Below are 23411 nucleotides of genomic sequence, written 5' to 3'. Positions count from 1 at the left end.
TATTTGGGCTTGGCATTTTCCTTTGGAGGGGCAAAAATCACATGCCATGAGATGCAAACAAACAGTTCTTGTGAAGTTACAGTGTATGTCTAAAGAATCACTCTCTTTTTAGTTAGTTTCTATTCTGCCTAAGAATTTAAATTATGACAGGCAAACATGTCAAACAAAGTCTATATAAAACACCCTTCTATTGCCGTCATGAGACCTCTCTCAAAGTTTTTGCAATGGTTTTGGGAGGTCTGAGGTCACTTGGTTTGTTCTGCCTGCAGAAGAGGTGACTGAGGGGAGCTCCAATCATGGTCTACAGCTTCCTCAAAGGGGAAGTGGAGGGGCAGGTGCTGATCTCACTGGTGGCCAGTGATAGGACTCCAGTGAATGGCATGAAGCTCTGGCAGGGGAGTTAGGCTGGGTATTAGGAAAAGGAACAGGCTTCTCATGGAAGTGATCACAGCACCAAGATTGCCAGGAGCACTTGGACAAGGCTCTCAGCACATGGTGTGATATTGTATTTGTGGGGTGCCCCAATGTTGGAGGGAATGATGAACCTGACTCCAGGTCTTCAGAAGGCTAATTTATTATTTTATGATACCTTAGTATATAAAATAATGCTATACTAAACTATACTAAAGAATACAGAAAGGATACTCACAGAGAGCTAAAAAGATAATAATGAAAACTAGTGACTCCTTTCAGAGTCCCGACACAGCTTGGCATTGATTGGCCAATAAGTCAAAATAACTCACAGAAAACCAATGAAACAACTGTTGGTAAACAATCTCCAAACACATTCCAAAGGAGCAAAACAGAGGGGGAGCAAAACACAGGAGAATCAAATCAGATAATGATTGTTTTCCTTTTTCTCTGAGGCTTCTCAGCTTCCCAGGAGAAAAATCCTGGGCGAAGGGATTTTTCCAGAAAATATGAATGCCACATTGTGATGCTTTGGACTCCCCTGCCTGTGCAGGGGCAGGCATTGGACTCAATGATCCCCTGGGCCCCTTCCAGCTCAGGATATTCTGTGATTATATTCTGTGATTCTATGAATGAAATATGAGGGGGAATTTATGTATGTAGAGCTCCCAGAAGAATTTTGCTGGAAGAAAAGAGTGATTTGTGGCACATAGGTTAGCATGTCATCAGGATCCTAACTCATTAAAATGCAGTTTCATAGGACATTTTGCTCAGGTAAGGAAAAGTAGCTTAAAAAAAGACAAGGCAGAACCATATTGAGCAAAGCATTGTCTAAATCAAAGTGCAGCCTGAGACTTTAAAAAAGACTGGCAGGAAGATAAAGAACAGGGTGAAGACCCTGAGATAAGAAAAAAAGGACAGAGTAACCCAGCAACAATTTCCAGTGTCTTGCAGGGGTATGAGGCAGAGAAACAAAAGATAACCACCAGCTTCTGAAAGTGTGCAAAAGGCACATCTCTGAGACCATCACACAGTTGTCAATTTATGATCCCAGAGGGTGAGAAACAGGCTCAGCAGTTGGCATCCCTTGCTCTCTGGACATAGCAATTGCATAGACACATCCTGGTGCTTGGGACAGAACGGCTATATTTGAAAAGTACAACAGAGAAAGAACTAATGCCAAAGAAAAGTTGCTCTTAAATGAGGACCCCCTCAGCATGCTGAGTCTCTTGGGGCTTCCTGAAGAGGCTGTCCTCACACAGATCAGGGGGGTCTAACCCTTGCTTGGTGAATTCCTGGCTGGTCTCCAGCAGTGTCACCACTAAGGGATTACAGAGGCCAATTGAGAAAGTAATGGAATAATTAGGATAATTTAAATACTGAAAGCCTGCTAGGAATGAGCAAAGGCCATGGTTATGCATTGCATGCCAATGCTACTTAAGGTCATAAAGAAACAAGAACAGAAAATTTTTGTGACTCACAGTGAGCAAACACCACTGTTTAAGCAAAAAGTCAAGCCTTAATGAGAATGGCTGAAGACCTTAAAATGCCAGTCTGTCACATGGCATAGAGTGAGATCCTTACTTGATGTGTTTTAATAAGAGTCACTCTGTCAATAATCATCCTCTGTACCCCGGGAGTAATTTTACGGTTCTGACATTATGTGATTATTCAAATATAAAGTAGAATTTACACACTATTATCTCATTTGTGAGACTCATGCAACCTGAAAGCTGAGGAAAGTGAATACAAATTTCTGGCCAGTGCTATGCAGTTCTCATCTCCTGTATGTAATTTTCATATAATGCATATAGGTCTCCTTTCAAGAAAAGTTTTTTTGGAACTTATGTTCTGCATAATACAAGATAAAGTAAATCCATGATATTACCTCTGAATCAACTTGTTTGTGTTCTAAATCAAGTTGAGCTAAATTTTTCCATCGTTGGAATGACTTTATTTAAATGAACATGTTCTATGTTTCTCTTATAGTAGTTAAATGTACGTTTGTACAACTTCCTGATGCATTCATATCCATAGCTGTAAAAAGTATGCTGAAAACAAGTGTTTGATAATTGGCTGGTTTCAATGGGCCAAAAGTGAACCACATGTGAAAATGCATAAAATTATCTCGTTATTTTTATTCTTCATCTACTTTTGAAGAGATTTAGAACAATAAAGAAAAGAGCATGGAAAGCATTGTGTGTGTCTGCAGGGAACAACTGCCATGCACACATGCATACAGCTGCTTTGGTTTTACCTTCTTTTGGGATTAGAGTCAATGTACCAATTTTTGGCTGTAAAAAGGCCTCAGTAGCCTTTTTTAGCCCACACAGCTACTGTGTCTTGCCTCAGTAGCTGTCTAGGAATTTTGAGTAGTTAATGAATGAAGAGAAGCAGGTTCCTCTTAGGATGGCTCATCTCAGCTGACATCTTTTTGGAATGAGATGAATCACATCCCTTCTTCCACTTATGGTTAGAAAAAGAGCCCATAATACAAGGTGAGGTAAGATATTTACTTTTCAGACACCTAAAAATATGGGTATTGATTCCCTCCTTTGTCATTTTAGGTGATAAATCTGTCCTAGAAAATGAAAAGGACTTTTTTCCTCAGTTTAGCAAACTGACAGCTGTACCTTATCAATGAGAAGGAGGAACTGAAAGATAGTGAACCTCAGGTGAAGGGAATTAATGGGGCACCATCAGAGACTGAGCTGTTAGTTCTGCTTCTGCTACAACCAGCCAGGTGAGCAGCACAAACACACCAATTAGTCTCTTTAGTTTCTTTATGTGTTAAAAGGCACAGTGAAAAGATAATATTACTGTACATTAACTTTGAGATGTCCAAGTGACAAGTGTTATTAGTAAAGCTAAGAGCATCAGAAATCTTACTAACAATAGAGTTGTAGGAGATGGTACTTGTCAAGTAGTAAGGGCTGGGTATTAACTCTCCAAATTTTGTATCCCTATAACTCTTTCATAAAGGAATTTAGTGATACCTGTTAGGCTTATTCAACCCTAAGGAGTAGAGGTTCCATATGTACTAGAAAAATGAGAGACACTAATGATTACATGTTAGAACTAACTGTCATTTTAACAGGAAGTTGAAAAACTGCAGGATTTCAGTTCTCAATAATTACTTGTTCTTCAGAGTTTAGTGATAAATGTAGGCACAAAGCTCATTTTTAGGAACATCTGATTAGCAACACTAATGATAGTCTTATTTTGGTGCTGTGTTCAGAGCAAAGAAGTTCCCTCATGATGCTGAGGCTACTCAGCTCAGCCAAGATTGGAGATCCCAAAGCAGCCTTTCCTGGAAGATCAAGCCATGTCTTGCACAGTCTGAGTTAGGAACTAAGAATCAAAAAAAAAAAAAATCTGATTTGGTTAAATGTGGTTTATGAGTAGCTTTTATGAGTAGAATCAGAGAGATCTAATCAATCTAGTCATGAAAACTTGTGCATGTTCATATTTAAGAGTGCGGTTCAAATGGCTGTACTGGTTTTGATGTGATAGAGAGATTTCTTTCCACCTCACTGCAGAGGAGTGAGAGAAAGGCTGCACAGAGTGTAGCTGCCTACCAGGGTAAAACCACTTTTACAGAACTGCAACAGGAATTAGAGAAAGGAAAGTGAGCCCCCGCAATGACTGTCATACATCTCAGAATGGTCCGTGCTATGCTACTAAAATTGTCTTTAAAATAATAATATAAAATAGTTAAATTAAATTTCAAATTAAATAATGTAAAATAGTTAATATTCTTCTCAATAGCTTAGAATGTAATTCTGTTGGTGTTTACACATCTTCAACATACTTGTTGCTGCCAGCTGATTTTTTTAATTAATATCTCTTTATACAAATTTGATCTGCAGTACTTGATCAAAGAAGTAGCATTATTCTAATAAATAGGTTATTTAATAAATGTGGAATTCGTGCATGACAAAAGAGCATTGCAAATAAATGATGCAGGATTACACCCATAGTTTTGCCATTCTCTGTAAGGTTCTTTAAAAGAAATTTGAATGCACAATTACTGAAGCTATTCTGTACATGCAAGATTGGATGGTGATTATCTGGCAGCTATATACCTAATCAACTTCTATGAATCCTCACACGCATACTGATTAGCAGCAGCTGCTATTTCTTTCATTATCTACACTAAAACAAATGATCTCTTACCAGCCAGTCCCTGTATATTTATGTGTTTCTTATGATAACAATTAATGTACTGAATTCACCGTGTAAGCGCCTGGAAGACAAGCAAAACAAACTTATGATACCACATTCCTTGACTGATAGCTACAGTTGTAGAAATTAAATTTGTGCAGCTCCAGGGAAAGCAGTTTCCTTGTGGGAGAAGTCTCTGTTACCCCAAACATGACAGCAAACACAGGAATGCCCTGCAAGGCCCTGCTTGCAGCTGATGACCACCCAAAGGAGGACAGGGCTGGTGACTCAGGGCTCACTTTCAAACCTCCTGAAGGCACATAGGAGCTTTTCTGCTGAAGCAACAGCATCAAAACTCCTAAGGAATAAAACTGCCTAGGAGATGTGGTTTATGGTTTTGAGATGGGTCAAAAAGATGAGAGTTGGGCTTGATGTGGAACTGGGTGATGGAAAGATGCTGGAAAGATGTGTCCCCAGCCTGAGTGCTCTGTGACAATGGTGTGGTGCAGGCACTCGACCTACTGCTCCTGCTTCTGCACAGCAACCAGAAACTGCTGCCCAAACAGGCAACCCCTCGTCCTGTAACAGCAATTGCAATAAGCCTGTCTACTTTGATGCTTTCATAGTCTCCACTTAGCAACTACAAACTAGCCCTAAGACAAACTGTCCTTGTTTCTTCAAACTTGTTTTAATTACATATCAAAACTACATTTAAACACTGAACTATTACCAAATTCCCAGCATGGCATCCTCACATTAACTTTACTAGGTATTGCAGCAGCTTATTCTCCTTCAAATATATGCCCAAGTAAGATATTGAACATTATTTTTTAAACTGCCAAACATAAATGTTAAACTGACATTTCATCTGTAGACTCAAGCTTGAATATATATTATGGGTCAACAAGGACAAAGAAATTTGATCACTTCTTAATCTTTTAAGACTTCTGTCATTTCACCAAAGCTATCAAATATGTCTAAGTCTTTTTCCCAGGCATCAAATACTGAGATTATTGTGTACAATAGTAAAACAACCATTTCTGCTTTTTTCATGTCAAGCCATTAAATATTCTTTCCCAAGCAAAAGGAGGAAAACTAGCTGCTGTAATTTACAGAACAAAAATTACATATTTTCTTTATTTTACAGAAAATTTAAGTAAAAGGAGCCTCCACTCAAAGCTGAACAATTGCATATATGAAATATTGGGAATCAGTAATGCAACAATAGGTAAAAATAAGACAAAAATAAATGCAAGAAGTAAAAAAAAAAAAGCCAATTGGAACTGCAAATCCCCCAAACACACTGAATGCAATAAAAGAGTAAGTCACAAATGATATTGTATCCTTTAGAGATGAAAGTCTTTAAGCAATTTTTCTTTGGTGAAAAGTATCCAAAGAATTGCTAAAGTGCCTATGAACTCATCCCATTTCAAAGGCATTTCTTTATCTTCACCACAACTAATAATTACTTTCTCTTAAAGTAACAGAACAGATTAATCTGATTTTTTTAATAGATGAAAATAAATACTCTATTGAATTATTGAATGATAGTATCATAGAATGCTTTGGGTTGGAAGAGACCATTAAGATAACATCGTTCCCAACCCCCTGCCATGGGCAGGGACACCTTCCACTAGGCCAGGTTGCTCAAAGTCCCATCCAAACCGACCTTGATATATATACAATATGTTTTAAAGAAAATAATAAAAGTCCAATCCCTTTTCCTCTGTTCATTTCAGTGAATTGAAGCAATAGAAATAAAATTTCCAATCTTTTTCCTTCTTTGTGCTTTGCTTGGAGGCCTTCAGGAACACTTCTAATTCTACTGTATCTCTCTTCACATGCAAATGAGAATAACCAAACCCATAATGCATCCTGAAAATCCATAAATGTAAATTGCAGATGGAAAATTGGTTTCATTAAGAGATGGATCTCTTCAAAGCATGTAGTTTTACAAACTGGATTTCATCAAACTGACTATGACTTTACTTGTACCACTGAATTCAGTGACAGCTGAGCACAAAGCATGATGTTCAAATTGTAGTTCTAACACTAATGCTCACATTCCAGCTGGGGATGATGCTACTGGGAGGGCAGGCTCAAACAAGCAAGAGGAGATATTGCATCTTGCAACACATATAAACATAATACATCTATTCAGACATCACGGATAAATATGTTAAATTTATTGTATCTTATATGGTGGCTTATCTGATACAAGAGATATACTCTTATGTTTTCTTACCTGTTTTGCTTCCTGAAGAACATGACATGCAAATAGGTTATCCCTAACAGCTTTTTCAGGAATAACAATTATTTGCAGTATTACTCTTTATGGCAGTCATTGTAAGAGTCCATAGTCTAACTAATTTTTGCTAATATACTCTGCAAGTGTACACATGCTGATATAAACCCCTTGGGCTAAATATTTTGTTGACGTAGTCATGATTTCTACTGAAAGAGATGGCAATGTCCATGCAGCTGTAGCAGTAAACTTGCTTAAGGATGGTGTAGAATAATTTATGTGACTGACAGAATAGCTAGTTTAATTTCACCAATAAACAGATCAGAACACTTAGGTGCAGTAATTTAGTTTTATGTGTTGCTATATTGCTGCAATTGAGGAAGCTGTGAGATGACCCCAGTTCATAAATTTAAAGCCAGCAAATACAGAAATCTTTGTATTACCCATGTGGCTTATTAAGTCTTCACCTATAAAAAATGCATATTTCATCTGAAGATATGTGATTAAGGATGCTGAATGAGAAATTCTGCATGTGAAGCATTAACAAGCATAGGGAGATCCTTTTTTAGATGCCTTGCAAAAGAATTCCTGTAAAACACATTCAGAATTTGGGAGCTGGGGGCTGTCCATTAGGTGGCACCAAATTTTTCCATATCTATGAAAGGTGTAGGCAACAGAGAAGTGTTTATCTGCTGTAGCTGTCAGGTGCTCTCCTAGCCAGGCTCCATTCAGAGACAGAGCCTCTGAGGCAGCATTGCAGCCCATCCATGTGCACCATTGAAGGGTATTCATCCAGATAGAGCAGTGTGTGCTTCATGCTCATCTGCAGTAAAGCTGTTTTTGTCATATCTGCCAGTCTGCCTGCATCATATTCAACAAGGATCACTGTCATGCTTGAAGGTATTTTCAGTTCCTTCTTTGGATCTTCACTCCTTCCAGAACAGTGGGAAGTGTTTTTTCTTGTCTCATGTTCTCTACAGCTATTGAATCAGAAGAAAGCCCCTGTTTTGTAACTAATCAGTCAGCTTCTACTGTGTGAATTGTAGAGATATTACTATCACTGAGATAGGCTGATACTTCTAAGAATACTACAGTGGTCTGTGAATAAGATGATGAAAGATTTATCTTTTCTTTCTTTAGTACTGTCTAAGATTAAAACTGTTTCTACCTCCCCATTTGCACCAGTCATGAAAGTACTTTCCTAGAATTTTGATTCATTTTATCCTCTCTTTCACACACTCAGAAACTCTCAGTTCTTTCTATTCAGTGATTTCAGACCCATCTGAAAAGTATAATCAGTTAATGTAATACATAACTTTGCTTTAGTTAGACATAAGTCAATGCTTATTTCTACTTAGCAGCTCCAAAGCTGTCTGTATGAGCAGCAAATGTATGAATTATATGGATTGATTCCACTTCACCCACACTATGACAGAACTCATTTAGCAAGTGTAGAGCTCACACCATGATGAGCGTTGCCTGGAATGACTCATTTCCTTTTACTGTCATCTTAAAGGTTAATTTCATGGGGTGCTGTTCAGCACATTATCTAGTAATTAGGAAATAATGAAACCCTCTGTTCATTGGGGTGACTGGTCAGCACCTGCAAACAGCCCTGTCATTGCACATGGGCAGGTAAATGGCACTCATCTTGCCCATGAAAATAGATTCTGTTATTGAACATATATCATGAATATAAATTATGAACATGGGAGCTTGTTTTTCATCACACTGCTTTCCTTTGTTTTTACCTTTCATTTCCTCTAAACAGATCATGCTAATGCTGTTTTTCTCTCCTTCCTGCTCTTTTTTTCCTTGTGCAGCCTAACCTTCCAACACAGGCCTGTCCCATATTCATTGTGCATTTTGCAATGCAGTCTGACTGCACATGAGCAATACACAAGTTCACAGGCCTGGGTTGAAGCAACCTGGGTGCTGCTGTGCACTACAGCAGCTGCTTGCAGTCTTCTGGCTCTGATGAGAAGTGCTCAGAAAGAGGAATTGCCTCTGAAAAGTTGAACCCTCATGGAACAGAGCTTGTGGCCAGTACCAAAGCTAATGCTGCTTCTCTGGGTGTCTTTAAAGGCTGTTCCAGACATGCTTCCTCCTGATGTGAGCTGCTTTGGAAGGGAAAGTTAGCACATGAGCATGCAAAAAGATTGCAAATATTTTTCCTGTGTCTTTAATTTGAGTTTCTTTTAGTAGATGTCTATCACTGTGTCTCTACTCTGTCCTTACTGATCTCTTAGCAATGAATTTATGAAAAGGAAAGAAAAACAAATCAAGCCAACAGAAAATCCTTTACTCTTCTGAAGACTAAGGAACCACTCTAGTACAAGCATTACTGCAGGATGACTGTTCTTTATCATCAAATTACCTGTATCATCTTGAAGGCCTTATGGACTTTTAAAGATTTAATAGAAAGTGTTCTATGTGTATTTTGTATCTGAATGATTCCATGACAATCAAGGAGAAATAACATAGACCCCAATGAGTTTTGGCTCAAACACTGTAAGCTGTTTGAGAAAAAAACCCTATAACAAATCTTCCCAATTTTTAAGCAATATTTCAGGCAAAAAATTATTATTTTTTAAATTAGAAACAGTTCAAACAGTTACTGTTTTGAACAGTTCAAACCTTGGTTACTTGTACCAAGGTTTAAAGGAATCTCCAAAATTTTTGATTCTTTAATAAAGTTTTTTTTTCCAAAAAGTTGTTGGTTTGGGGTTTTTTTTTTGGTTGGAATGTGAAGTAAAAGTAGGGATTTGAGGCTTAATTTCTGCTTGATGAAATGTTTTCAAGCTTCAGTCATTAATATATTAGATAATTTGCAATTCAATAACTTCAATTTCGCATTTTAACAATACAAGTACAGTTAATGTAGATTTTTTTTCAGACTTTTTCATATTTAACTATTTTTATATGGTAATCCTCAAATACCAGAATTATAAACCTGGCTAAAGACTAATAATTTTTAATTAGCATTTTTCTCTGTTTAATGTCAAATTAAACAATCACCTGTTTATTTTTTCTCAAAGAAACTGAATATTCTCATACAAGATTTTCCCAGTCACACCTTATGTATGATCTAATTAGGTTTTTGGAATAGAACATGCTTGAAGAAATTTGAAATAAAGTCTTTGTGTAATTTTTGAGAGTGCACATAGTGGTTTTCTTTCTTTAAGGTGACATATAAAGCTTTTTCTGTATTATTTTACATCATATTTCTATGTTTTAATGTACTATATTGCAAATCTAATTGCAGAAAATTACACTTTTGTTCTTTGAATTCCTTTACTCTTTCAATTGAATAAGAAAATCAAGGTGTCAGATCAGATTAGGTCAGAGCAAAGTACAATGCAGTTCAGCATCTCCTTTGAAAACAGTGATACCAGATGCTTCAGGAGTTCTTTATAAAACCTTGGAAATCTGAAATAATTTGATTACATAACTATATTTTTTATCTAACTACCTCAAGAGATTGGTTGATTTAAGTAATTTAGGAAATATTTTGTTTACCTCTATTTCCTTTTCCTGTGTTACCCGATACTTAGAGTAAACAAAGGCTTTATCTATGTGCCCATGTCACTTTTTAAGCCACTGCAGTGAAGCTCTGTGACAAACCATTCCAAATTGGTGTCCAAGCCATCTAAAAGACAGAGAATGTTCTACTGTGAGAAAACCCACTTCCATCAGCTCATCTTTTTTAACATTAAATTATTAACAACTCTTCATAATGATTCCTATGGTCTTGGAAGAATTTGCACACACCTACCTAGAAAGTGCTTTGAAATACCAAGTGACTAAAGAAATTCTGCTCCCTGCAGTACCCAGTCCACTGGCAGAAAAATGAGGTCTCTGTAATCCTGTTTGCTGCTGAGAACTGTGGTTTGCAAACAACCCACAACCTGCCCTGAGAGTCACTGACAGGGGCTGTCTGTCCACCTGAATTTCAGCAGAACAAACCCTGAGTGGGGACAAGTCACCCTGGGCCCTGAATCTTTGCTATGCTTTGCACCAATATAGGATTCCATAGAGTGGCCAGGCTGGCCTAATTTTCCTGGAGATCCAGATTTCAGGAAGGGGATTGAAGGTTAAAATTGCTACATGTAAACACAAAATATTTCAATGCACTTTTTGGAATCCAGTGGCAGGAATAATTCTCCATAAGGACATAGCTTTATTTAACCTGTACTTCAAGATGACCCTCATTTGATTTCACTAGATTTTTTTTTACTACAATCACCTCAAACTGCTAGTCTGCAAGTTTGAGCCCACAGTAATCTGCACAATAGGAAATGGAATTAGAGTATTTTTAGCTTCCTAGTTCACTGAAAAGTCACTTTTAAAGAACACAGTTCAGTGGTTATGCAAAAGGCTTTTTCACACTGTAGTAAGATGTTTTTCTGGAATGCCCATGTATGTGAGCCCAACTAGATCTTGTCCCTTATAAACATCAGATGAAAATGTCCTGATTTTGTTTTATGAGATGTGGCCCAGAATGCCTAAGGTAAGCCTATAGAATCTGAATTTTAGGTTTTTAGTGAGACAGTTCACCTAAAAGAAACACCTAAGCTCCCTGCATAGTGAATGGAAACAGGAGGGTGCCTTTGATGACTTTCAGTGGTGAGACAATTGGCCTCAGTTTAGGCTCTGAAGGATTTACATTTGCCTGGTTTCTTTGTAAATCTGCTGCACAGAAGCTGGTCCTTGAAAAAAGAAGACAAGAACCAGAGCAATACAGGCACATAACTTTGATGCTCCAGGCTGAAATTCAAGTCCCTATCATCAGTCTCAGCAAGCAGCTAGGCAAAGGGGCAGGCACAGCAATTTAATGTCTCTACTTGTGCTATTTGCTGTCAGGTAGAATGTGATCTACAGAATGTCTATCTTACAAACACACTGCCTGTGTTTGACTAAAGATGCAGCTTTATCCCTGAATATCTTGGAAGCAGTAACTAAACTCATCTTCTCTCCAGCATTGCCCAAACCAGAAAAGTCACAGACCTCTTGCCACCTCTGCCAGTGTGTATTGCATCTTTTGAGAAAAACGCATCCACTTGATTTTAATACAGTATCTTAAGAATAGTGCAAGAAAGAATTAACTCTTCTACGGAGACAAATGAGCCTTAAAAGTACTCACAGTGTCAGAATATAGCAGAAGCAGAGTAAGCATTCAAGAGTAAAGACAGGAAGACTATAACCACCTGGATGGATGGTATCTGTCAATGTCAGAGGAAGAACCACAAAGCACCTGTGATGTGTGTGATCCCAGAGGACAGCAGAAAGTTGCACGGTGCCAGCAGGAGGAGCCAAGAAAGCTTTGTGGGCAGCCTGGTTACAATGCTGCCTGCTGCTCTACCTGCTGTGCTCAGAGAAACAGGGCTTCAGGCACATTCTCTGGAAGCATGGATGGTTCTCTCCAAGAAGTGGATATTCTTTCTAACAGGAACTGTTCATCAAGGTCCTGAAAAATAACTGCTGCCAAAAGCTGTGCATCTGAAAATTACTGACTGCATAGCTCCACATAAGTACTTTACAGTAGCTAGTAGTAGTTTCTAATACAATCTTGGTGGAGTGTTACTGAAAGCTAGTTATGGCATCAGTGGCATTTACCAGTGACCTTCCACAATTTGTATTTAAACCATCTGATGAGTGTTTTTCTCATGACTTTTGTGGTGGTTCCTCACTTCATTAGCTCTGGAATATCTAGTGACTATATTTGCCTCTTCCCTCTGATGAAGCATCCAGGTTATTTTTCTTGTTTCCATAAATCATACTTATCTATTTAAGTAAGTCTTAAAAAACCCCCTACCCATAGGGGTGTTTTGATAAAATTATTTCTTTGTTATTAGGAATCCAAGTTCCTTGTGCAATTTGTATAATATGCCTTTTCTAGTAAAAATGATTTACATCAATAATTATTTGTTCAAGTTCTTTTCAGAGTTTTTGATCATAAAGAAGGTATGTAGTAGTTTATATGGTACATATAGTTGTTTATATGGTACATAGCAAGACTACATGCAGAAGTGAAAAAACTGGTAGCTGGCATTATGCAAGGGGCCATATTTTTACTGGTCATAATATGTTTCCACTTATTGGTTCTTTACCTTTACAAAATTTATAAGTACACCTTAAGTTTTGGATTCTGCTTTAGATTAAATAAATAAAAGATCCTAAAAGCTCAGTCCTTACAGCTGCTCAGCTACTTCCTAGATTCAAATTACTCTCTAACATCTCTTTTGTGCTGATTTCTGTTGCGGAAAAATTAAGTATCCAGAAATTACATTCTGAGCAGAAACATTACAAACTCATATTACCTGATTTATCTCATTGAAAGTAATGTTTTAAGTATAAAAGATGTTTTCTAATCAAGTATCCTTGTAAAACCCCAATTATATCCTTCTGACAACGTAAAATTAAAATTCCTTAAACTATACGTTCTATATTTTCTAAAGCCAGGGAAAGTGCTATTTTCTAAGTGTGTTTCAACCACCACAAAAGAGATTTAGGTAAATAAAGCTGTGCACAGTGTTAGAGTAACCAGCTCTCAATACATTTCCAAGTCAATTGTTTATACTGCAATTATTTCTACTTTCACTTCTTTCTATAAGTGCCACGCAAGTACTGAAACAATTCTCATTTCTTCTGATAATTCTCATTTCTTTCTCATATCTCAGCAAAAGGCCAAACAAAACTCTCAGAACAGCTCAACTCCTGCCATATTAAGAATGGAATTGAGACCACTGTTATTGGGACAGCATAAGGAACAGCCAAACCAGCATGATGAAGATTTCTGCCTTTCTTTTTGTCATTCTAGCAGATATTAAGTTAATTCCAACATGTTAAGTGATACACTTAGGCAGGGTGTCCTTTCTACTAACATAATTTCCTTTAAAAAAATAATTTAGAAATATTTAAAGGCATGTTTTAATATATTGAATGTCCATTGCCATGCTTAATAAGAAAAATCCTATACCTCTGATTGTTACCTATAAAAAAGAAGTACAAGGCAGAACAGAATACATGGATGAGAGGAGCACAACTACATAAGTTATGATTTACAGCTGAGGGAGGGCATTTTTTATTTTTTTTTTTTTATTAAGTCCCTTTCTAAAGAGCTTTAGGGAAAAGCCTTACAATCAAGCAATGGCACTGCCTGTTATTGGATTGGATAGGTTGGATGCTAGGAAAAATTTTTTTACTGAAAGAGTGTTAAAAGTACTGGAATGGCGTGCCCAGGGAGCTGGTGGAGTCACCATCCCTGGATGTGTTTAAAAAAGACTGGATGTGGCACTGGGTGCCATGGTTTAGTGGAGGTGTTGGGGCATGGGTTGGACTCAATGGTCTTGAAGATCTCTTCCAACCCAGTGATTCTGTGATTTATTTTGTGCACATTATCTTTGATAAAGCCAGTTTCTGCTGGGACAGAGAAACCTCAGCCTGTAGCCCGATGTTGAGAGCAAGCTCTCTTCTCTTCTGACCTAGCAGAATAAGCACAGACAGCAAAATAGATCATGAAGACTAACACTCAGAGAACAGGGTAAAATTGATACTTCTTTTTCCCAATGCAGTAATAAATTAAAGCAGTCAAACTGCAAAATGGAAGTAGAGGATGGAAAGATTATTAGTGTTCATTTAAGTCTTTATCCAGTTTTTTTGAGAATTTTTCCTTCCCTTCTTGTGTTCCTTTTAATTTTGTTTCATCATTTTCCAGCTTCATCGTGCTATCTACTTTTTGCCAGAAATGTAATTATCAGAGGGACTCAAGAAGGGATGCTGGCTCTTCATTACCTTTTCTTCATGGGGACTGTAAAATCTCTTTTCACTGTGATGCTCCAATCAGTGTTTCCAATTTTAGCTGTCTAAACAGCAAGCAGTGCTCACTACAGTATTTTAAAACTTGGGAAGACCTGGTTTCTATTGCACTTCCCACCAATAAATGACCAGCCAGTGACCGATAAAAGATCAGGCAGAGTTACACTGGTGCTCATCTATAACTCAGGGATAAGAGGGAAGTTTGACAAGGGTAGAGAGAAGGATGGTGACTTGCTGCTGGTTTTCCAGCTATTTAGGTGGCCATGACCATTCCAGTCACACTGCATTTTCCAAGGAACATGCAAAGCACGTCTGCGATACGACAAGAGACAGCTGTGATAAGATGGACAGCCATTACACCTGGAGTGCCTTTGCAAAAGACCTTCTGAAACAGTCTGGCCTTGCTTTTCAGCACTTGATGCTATCCAGAGTAGCCCGAAAAAGTATCAAAGAACCTGTTAACAGAAAATCTATTAACATTTTCTTTATAATCCTTTCATGGACTGGTCAGTATTCCAGTTGCATCCCCTGTCCTTCTGAGAGGACTTGAAAGAAATCATGTGTTTCCAATGCCAGTAAATAACAAGCTTTAAGATGACAAGGACTTAAAAACTTGAAAAGCTCTGATTGAAAATTTATGATCTGAAAACACATGAAGGGATACATTCCCAGGGCATGGCTAAAGTGAAACAGATTCTGGAAGCTACCTAGTTGTCACTTATAACTGGAGGAGTGAGAAAGCTACCTGTATTCAAAGATGTCCTTGCCTAGAATTCAGGAAAATCTTTAAAGATTAAATAATAATTCTAATATTCCAATGGCCTCTACCCAATATTGATTATGGCCAGATTCATCTTATACTAGACAACCAAAGTACAGATAAACATCTCCCCACATTGGCCATCTCCTCTCTAGTTTGTTCATTAGCCTTATTTACATTCTCCTCAGAGGAAGAACAATAGATAGTATAAATTCTCTTTTTATCCATTTAATGCAGACTTTTTTGTGCATGAGGGATTGCTTAAACACCATGAACATGTTGACTGTCTTTCAGCTTCCATGTGCAGCCTTCCCCAGATTCAAAATTGCTACCAAGGGCTCTCATATTTCTTAGTCTCTCATATTTCACTCTCATTTCTGGGTGGTCAGCTGATTTGTATTTTGTAGTAGATTTTTACCTAACAGTGCAGCTGCTCTCTTTATCATCATATATAAGTCCTTATATCTTTATAATAATTTTCCTTTTGATTAACTGCCTGTTCTGGAAATAATGAAAAGCTGTGGTAACCATACTTGAACACAGATAGAAAAGAGTCCCACTGAACCCTGACTTTTTCTTCTCTGCCTTTGAAGAACTTCTCAGTGTACATTCTTCCATTATGAAGCCTGATGCTTGAAGTGAACTAGGTCAGAAGCCAAAGTCCACACCCTGGGTGGGAGCTGCAGAGCATTCTGGTTAAGGCAGGCTTCTGACAGTGCTTCCTGGGTCTGCCTTCTTCTCCCATGAACTGAAGGTGGGGAGCTAGGCTGCTCTCAGATGGAGGTTATCCAAATAGCTCTTCTCTCCTTTCCCCTGTCATATTTTGCTTTGGGTGGAAATCACTTCCCACTGCTCTAGATGTGGCCTTCTTTTGCCAGGAACAGCATGTTGTTTGGCACACCCTGTTCATCTCATGTCAGTTTGGTGTGGAAAGTTGCTTGGGGACAAGCAGTGAACATGTTATCTCTACTGGCTCCAGATTTGTGAGAAAGTATTCTTGTTGACACGGTGGCTATGGTCTGTGGATCCAAGAGGTGATAAGCTGTGCCATCCCATGAAAGTCCAAAGGAAGGCTCTAAGTCTCAATCTGAGGAATGATTCTATGGGGTCTATTTGACCCCATATAAGGGCATTAGAGAGAGTGAGCTCTGTATCAAAAGTCTTACAGAAGAAAATTGTGACGACTTGATACATGAGGGGAAAAGAAACATGAATAAATATGGGTAAGAGGAAATAGGGAGACTTCAATATCATTTCCTGAAGGCATCTTAAAGTTCTGAATTTGCAGTTTTCTAAAGATGAAAGAGATCCCTGGCATTCCCAAAGACCTACTCATTTAAAATACTTTCCTGAGGGGAACCAGACATGTGGCCTGGGAAACTTTCAGCACAATTAAAGGCAATCAACAAATTTATAAAAGCTGACCAACTCTTACTTAGCAGGTGAATCAAATTCTAAAAGGTGCTGAGCACATTTAAGAACTTATCCTCAATATTTAGACTTTGATGCTGAGGACATTGGATGTGCTTTTACCTACTCTTGAAGGCAGGTGGCTCTGACAGGACCCTTACAGTGTTTTCATGAGCCATGAGCAATGTTTCCTGCATCCTGAGAAGAGTAATTATTAATTTAGGTCAAAACAAGTGCTAAAGGATTGGACTGAAGGGAGGGCACCATTAACTAAGATCACATCTAAGATGGAACTCTCCAACAGCAGTGCAGTTTCTCTGCCCTGACCTACTTAACAGCTTTAACAGGTCTCATTATCTTTCAGTATCTTATGTCTATCAGGTAGTTTTTCTTCCAGGAAGTTCTATTTCAGTATTTTTCATGACAAGATTTTTTGTCTTCATATATATTATTTTCCCGTTTTTAAGCTTGGGAAGATATATTTTAAATGATCCATACATATTAAAAATAGACATGCACACATAAGGGCATAGGACAGGTTAACAGAAGTCTGACTAATGCTGCTGAGTGAGGTATAAGCAAAGGCAGTAAGATCACCACAAATCAAGTTCACCATAAGTTTTTTACAGTGCTAGTTTACCAGAATTTCTAGAAGACTGGAAAGTCAGGGAATATCTTCATCTCAGTGAGCATCAGATGACCTAACCATTGCAACACAGCTTGTCTGGCTTGAAAACTTGGAATAAAGACACCTGTTGTTATCAGTTCCCAGGCTCTCCACTCAGCCTATTGAAATGGTCCAATCAGAAAACTGGAATGCTGAGGGCATCCAGAAAATTTGTAAGAGTAGGAAACACACATAATCATTTCATTTCTGCTCTTTACTCTATGCTCTTCTGTTTCTAAAAAACGCTGGCTGAAATGCCACTCACTCAGTGGATTCACCAGGTGGAATAGAACTGAACTGTTCCTGTCAACACGAGGGGGAGCACAGACACATCTATCAAATTGACACAGTCCTTGCACTTGATGAGCTCGGTGGAATGAGTCCTCCACCTCCAGTTTTTGTTACGCCAATGAGTGATGAATCAGAGATATTTTTGACATTTGAAAGCAATTCAAGGTGAGAGAACCGAGAAGAGTGGTATTTGCCAGTCAGAACTATAAATAAATTTTTCAGCACTAAGACTCCTCCAAAGCTTTTTAAATAGGCTAAAATTTTATGTTATTCCCTAAGGATAGGAATGCTATCTCTGTGTCATTTATTTATATGCAGTCATAGAGAGAACAGGTAGGAGTTTGTCTTCCTTCAAAACCACAATAAATCCATCCTTGTTTCTTATGCTATTGGTAGGATTTTCAGACTTGACCCAGTGTTTTTAGAATTAGAGGAATTAATTAAGTTGATGGGATTTTTCAGAGTGATTCATGTTCTTAGAAAGGCTAATGAGTCAAGATACTAACTTGTAGTGACATTAGTATATGTTTACTTGATGACTGTTTATATTCTAACTTGTAGTCACACAGCATTTAATCAGGAAAAGTGACTCATGATTACTGAAAAAAAAAAAAAGTAATGCATTTACAGATAATGACATACTAAGTTTTCTTTATTTTTTCTCTCTGTGGTGTGAGAGCCAGCAAATAACTTGAAAAAGGAAAGAAGGCCAGCTTCTATTTTCAGAGACGTTGGTAAGATTAGCAGTCTGGCTGGATTTACACAGATCAATATGAGAATGATTGAAGACATCAGTGGATTTTAGCTCTTCTGAGGGGTAGAGGTTAAATGGGCACCAGCCATATTTCCACTAAGCCAACCACAACTCACAGTGAAGTAGAAAAAATTCTTTGTTGATCCTTGATAGCCATCTAAAATAACATAAAAAGTAAACTAGATATAAAGGCAAGACCTAAGGTAAATGACAGTGAGAGGAAATGTTTGTCCTGTATGTCATAGTCAAGGTGCATTCTGCAGGAAGCATTTTTTCTCTCCGAGGGAACATTTAACACATCAATACTGAAACATATTCTGAGACATTGTGTGGACAAATTCTACAGATGAAATACAGGGATTTTGATGGAGTTGATTTATGCCAACTTATCCAAGTCTAGGATACTTTTATAAATGTTGGATCAGAAACATGACTGAACATATGATGGGAGAATGAAACAAAGGAATAAATATTTTACTGTCATATCCATCTTCCTCTAAAATAAGAATAAACCTTCAGAATATAATATGCAAACAGATTAAAAAGTAAATTTCTATGTCAGATTTTTCCTGTAGTTATTGTAAATGCAAGACGTTCTTGATCACTGCTGAAATGAACCAAATATGGTGAGTAAAGAACTGTTTTAAACTTCAATTTCCAGAAAATTTCCTGGCAAAATAAACCAAAAGACTACAGATAATTCCAATCTGTAACTGCTCATTCTCTTTCTTGAAATGTCCAGTCCTGGGTAAGTGTTGAATAACCACATTTTCCTCTTTTCTTGCTTGGTGCTGAAACAAAGCATGTGTAATCTAGCACAGTTATGAAAGACCTACTTATTTGTACAGGGGGAGCCAAAACAAATACTTGCTTCAAAACACACAAAATTAAGGTCAATTCTTTCATCGTTCATGCACAAAAAAATAACACTATTCTATCATTTGATGAGTGAGATACTACCCATTAAAATTAATATCAGAATCAACTGTATAGGCAAAAAATAAATATATTTCTTTTTGATTTTCTGTTTTATTTCATTGCACATTAGGGTGTGTGTCCCTTTGGAGGGTTTTTTTGTTTGTTGTATATCATTAACATTTTGGCAAAGAAAACACCAAGGATAAAAATAGCTGCAGGGTGAATGCAGGTGATACTGTTTTGTAATACCCACAGAATAATTAAACTATCCCTTGTAAATACATTCTTTGATCATTTTACTCAGTTTTTCTGCCTGCAAAGTGCTTTTGATTAAATCATGACTATTTTGCTTGTTTACCATTCAGAAAACTTAAATGAATGGAATTCTGGAAGAACTCTTCTTCCTACTTATCTTCTTTTGTTATTTTTCCCTGAGTACATGCTTTTATTTAAGAAAAAGAAAAAAAAAAGGGGTTTAATGAGTTGGACACAAATGTACTCTTTTTTTGTCTGTGGACAGACTGACACTTCAGGTGCATACAGATTTGTAAAAGGGAACTAGAAAATAGCTATAAAAAGAGAAAGTTATAAAAAGAAGGTGGTATTCATGTAATCACAGAAATAAATTATTAGACAGATTGATCACATTGCAATAATCCTAGAAAATATATTGATAATGAAGTTATCCCTCCACCTAGCTTTGGTAGCCTAAAAAATGATGTGAAGTTGAATGCAGTTTTCTAAAAGCCAATTAAAGGAGGAAGACACTTTCAATTCTTGAAACAGAGGTCTAAGTTAGATGAAATAACTGCTTTACTGTGGATTCTTCTTTTTCTCTGTTGCCTGTTGGGGCAGGTTGGATGGTTACCTTATATTGGATAACTAACATTAGGTATGACTTATAGGGGACTAAGAAAGAAAGTTAGTGCATGTAACAGGGAGACAACTGGATCTGTTTTACCTGTGCAACTAAGAAATATAATTTCAAATGGAAATTAAGTAATATAAGTAATATAAGAAATAAAACTAAGAAATAAAAGTAATTTCAAACAAGGATACTTAGATGATCAAGATTAAAGGTTAAAGACCTTCAAAACCCATGTCCATGATATAGGCTGATGACATGTGACCATACAGACAACATGTTGACACATATTACTGAAGACATGCCCAAATAATGCTCATTGTGGCAACTCTCTTTGGCCATAGAAGTCCTAAAATCGTTTTCCATCAGGCCTTTTCTGCTTTAAGCATCATGGAGGTGTAGCTCTCATTCCTTGCACAAGATTGCATCCATTGTGCAAGAGAAAATGTGTGTTATAAATAATCATAACAACCTCCCAACAGTCCCATGGCTTCGTCTTTTAATAATGCATTTATCTTACCTTCTATAAGCTTCCCTGTCTGCTCTGCATTGCCCCCAGGCAAGATCTTGGCAATGTAAGCTCCAATTTCCCCACTGCTTCCTGGAATTTCTTTCCCACCTACAACTCGGATTCCCAGTCCATTGCCTGTGATCAAAAGAAAGAGAAAACTTTGAACAGAGACGAAGCAATGAATAATTCACTGGAAAGAAAGGAAGAGAAAAAGTCATCAGAGGTTACTGAAGATGTCCCAGATAACTTCTGTCTGTAGTTGGAAGATCAGGGTTAACTGCAGTCACATCTGATGCTCTTCTAAAGACTTAAATTTGGGAAGATCTTCTTGAGCAGCTACTGAATGACTGACATAACACAAACAACTGAGTTATTAAAAATTTCATTGAAGCTTATCCTATCTTCTTCTGACAATCTATTTGCAATATTAATAAATTGAATTAGATTGCTAGAAAACCTCAGGAAGTGTGGACTCAAAGGATAGCTTTATCATATGCCTACAACATGCATGAAATTTAGCTGAGAAATTATAATATCTGAGCTTTTAGAATCACATAATTATGGAGATATTGACAGAGATCCTTAAGCTTGCTCTTTCAAGCAGCAAAGCATCTACATTTACATGAACCTATATTTGGCAAATGCTATTATTTTTCTTAAATATTTGCTTTTAATTGACATCTTTCACATCAAAGGATATGCAAATTAATGGTGGTAAAAGCATACAAGAATTCTGTGTAAAGCATCATTAAAACACATATTTTCTTCCTTTTAAAAAAGTAGAGAGATAAAAACATTTTCATCACTCGTTTCAGCTGGAGAGAAGCAGATCACTAACCTCTGTACAAAATAATGAGAGTGAAAACAAAAGCTTAAAATATAAAGTAATAAAATAAAATAATCTTATGCATTGTCAATTTTTCATGTTATTTTGCTCTTAAAAAAAAACAAACTTCCTAGTTAAACTAGTTAAACTATTTTTTTCTTTGAAGAAAATTCCATATGAGATGATTTGCACTTTGTTCTGAGAATTAAAAGTCTGATTTACCCACCTTTATTGTAATGTCTAAAAATAATATTTTTCAATTGATTAATTTCATAAGGCAAACCTGCTGAATGATTAGACTAACCAGCTGTAGGAAGGTCACCACACCACCAAAGCAAAGCTTTGTCTTTTTAGATTAGGGCTTTTCCTTTTCATAATGCTATTGGTGTTTCATAAGTCAGCCCTGAGATTCTTTCAGTACGAGGATTACTACATTGCATTTCTGACAGAAAAAAGTTTCCATTGGTTTTTCTATCCCAGTTTAGCTAAATCTGTATACTTTTTGACTCAGCTTTCCTCATAATTAGATATATTCCAAATATTTTTTTAGGAGAGTAATTTAATTAGAACAAACTGTGTTAATATTTTAATTTAATTACTTTATTTCAATGCAAATTGGAACTTTTGCACTGGTAGGTAAAGTATATTTTTCCTAATTTGATAGGGAAAGAAAAACCACCATTCTAAGGATGATGTCCTTTAAAAAATTAGACAATACAGTTTTTAAAAAATAAGTACCTCATTGCAGAAAGTGAATGCATACACCTATTAAAACATTTAAACATAAGTCCATCCTGAGAACTTAGAAATTTATGTGAGCTGCTCTGCACAGAAGTGCTCTGCACTTCTGATGAAGCAGTTTGGAAAAAGTCATTAATATGTTTATACATCTGAAGCTCACCACTGGGAACTATTAAGTTCAGCAAATCCAAGAAATTCTTCCTACACAACACACACAAACAAGGACACAGTATTTTAACTCACACAGTCAACACATGGAATTTTAAATATATTTTTCATCACAGAGAGCAGGAACTCCTCAGAGTCAGGATTTTATCAAGATGCACAGTATTGGCATTTCTACCCTCTCACAGGTTATTTGTGACAGAATGGCAGAGAAGTAGTTTGTCATATAAATGAGTGTACACTTGATTTCAGAGGCATTCACATGGAGACCTATGCTAGGGAACTGAAAATCTTGGCTGATAAATTTGTTTAGCTTTTGGAGGGTTTTGTCCATAATTAGTGCTAATAAAATAAAGTACTTTCCATACTAATATATGATGATTATTTTTATTCCTAGACACTTTGAAAGGGCTTGTATTTTATGTTTGCAGGTTTTAAGAGTCAAATGTATGACTGGCCTCATGGATTAAGTAGAGGTATGCTTGCTAAGGGAGAATCACAGGAGTTGCTGAGTGCATGATTGTGTGTGTTGCAAAAACACTACTAGAAAATTATTTAAATTACAGTTTAAATTTAAATTTAGGTTAATTACAAAGCCTTCATTCCTGGTAGTTAGAATGAAGGAGCTACTTTTCACCCAATGAGCTCTAAGTGCTCTGTTCTGGTTGACAAAGAAATACTGCTTGGGTCTTACTGTGTTTTTTCATGTAGAGAGGGGTTTTCAGGCCTATTTATATTTTATCTACTGAAAATATTGAGCTTACTACTTCTTTTTGAAATTTCTTTGCCCAGTGTATAACCTTGACTGCAGATAGTTTAAAAATAGCCATCAGAAACATTAATTTATGCTTTCTGAGATATCTTT

General features: G+C 36.9%; 1 protein-coding gene across 1 annotated transcript in view; it reads right to left on the bottom strand.

Moving 5' to 3' along the window:
- PCLO (piccolo presynaptic cytomatrix protein) overlaps positions 1–23411 on the bottom strand; it is a 323756-nt gene that overhangs the window by 91191 nt on the left and 209154 nt on the right. Inside the window, 1 exon segment of the mRNA XM_054514979.1 lies at positions 20824–20949. Coding sequence (XP_054370954.1) covers positions 20824–20949 — 126 coding nt within the window.

The sequence above is a fragment of the Molothrus ater genome, chromosome 5 (assembly GCF_012460135.2).
Source record: "Molothrus ater isolate BHLD 08-10-18 breed brown headed cowbird chromosome 5, BPBGC_Mater_1.1, whole genome shotgun sequence".
Classification (NCBI taxonomy): domain Eukaryota; kingdom Metazoa; phylum Chordata; class Aves; order Passeriformes; family Icteridae; genus Molothrus; species Molothrus ater.
Note: the sequence above shows the minus strand (reverse complement) of the source record. Positions and strands in the feature narration are given on the sequence as shown.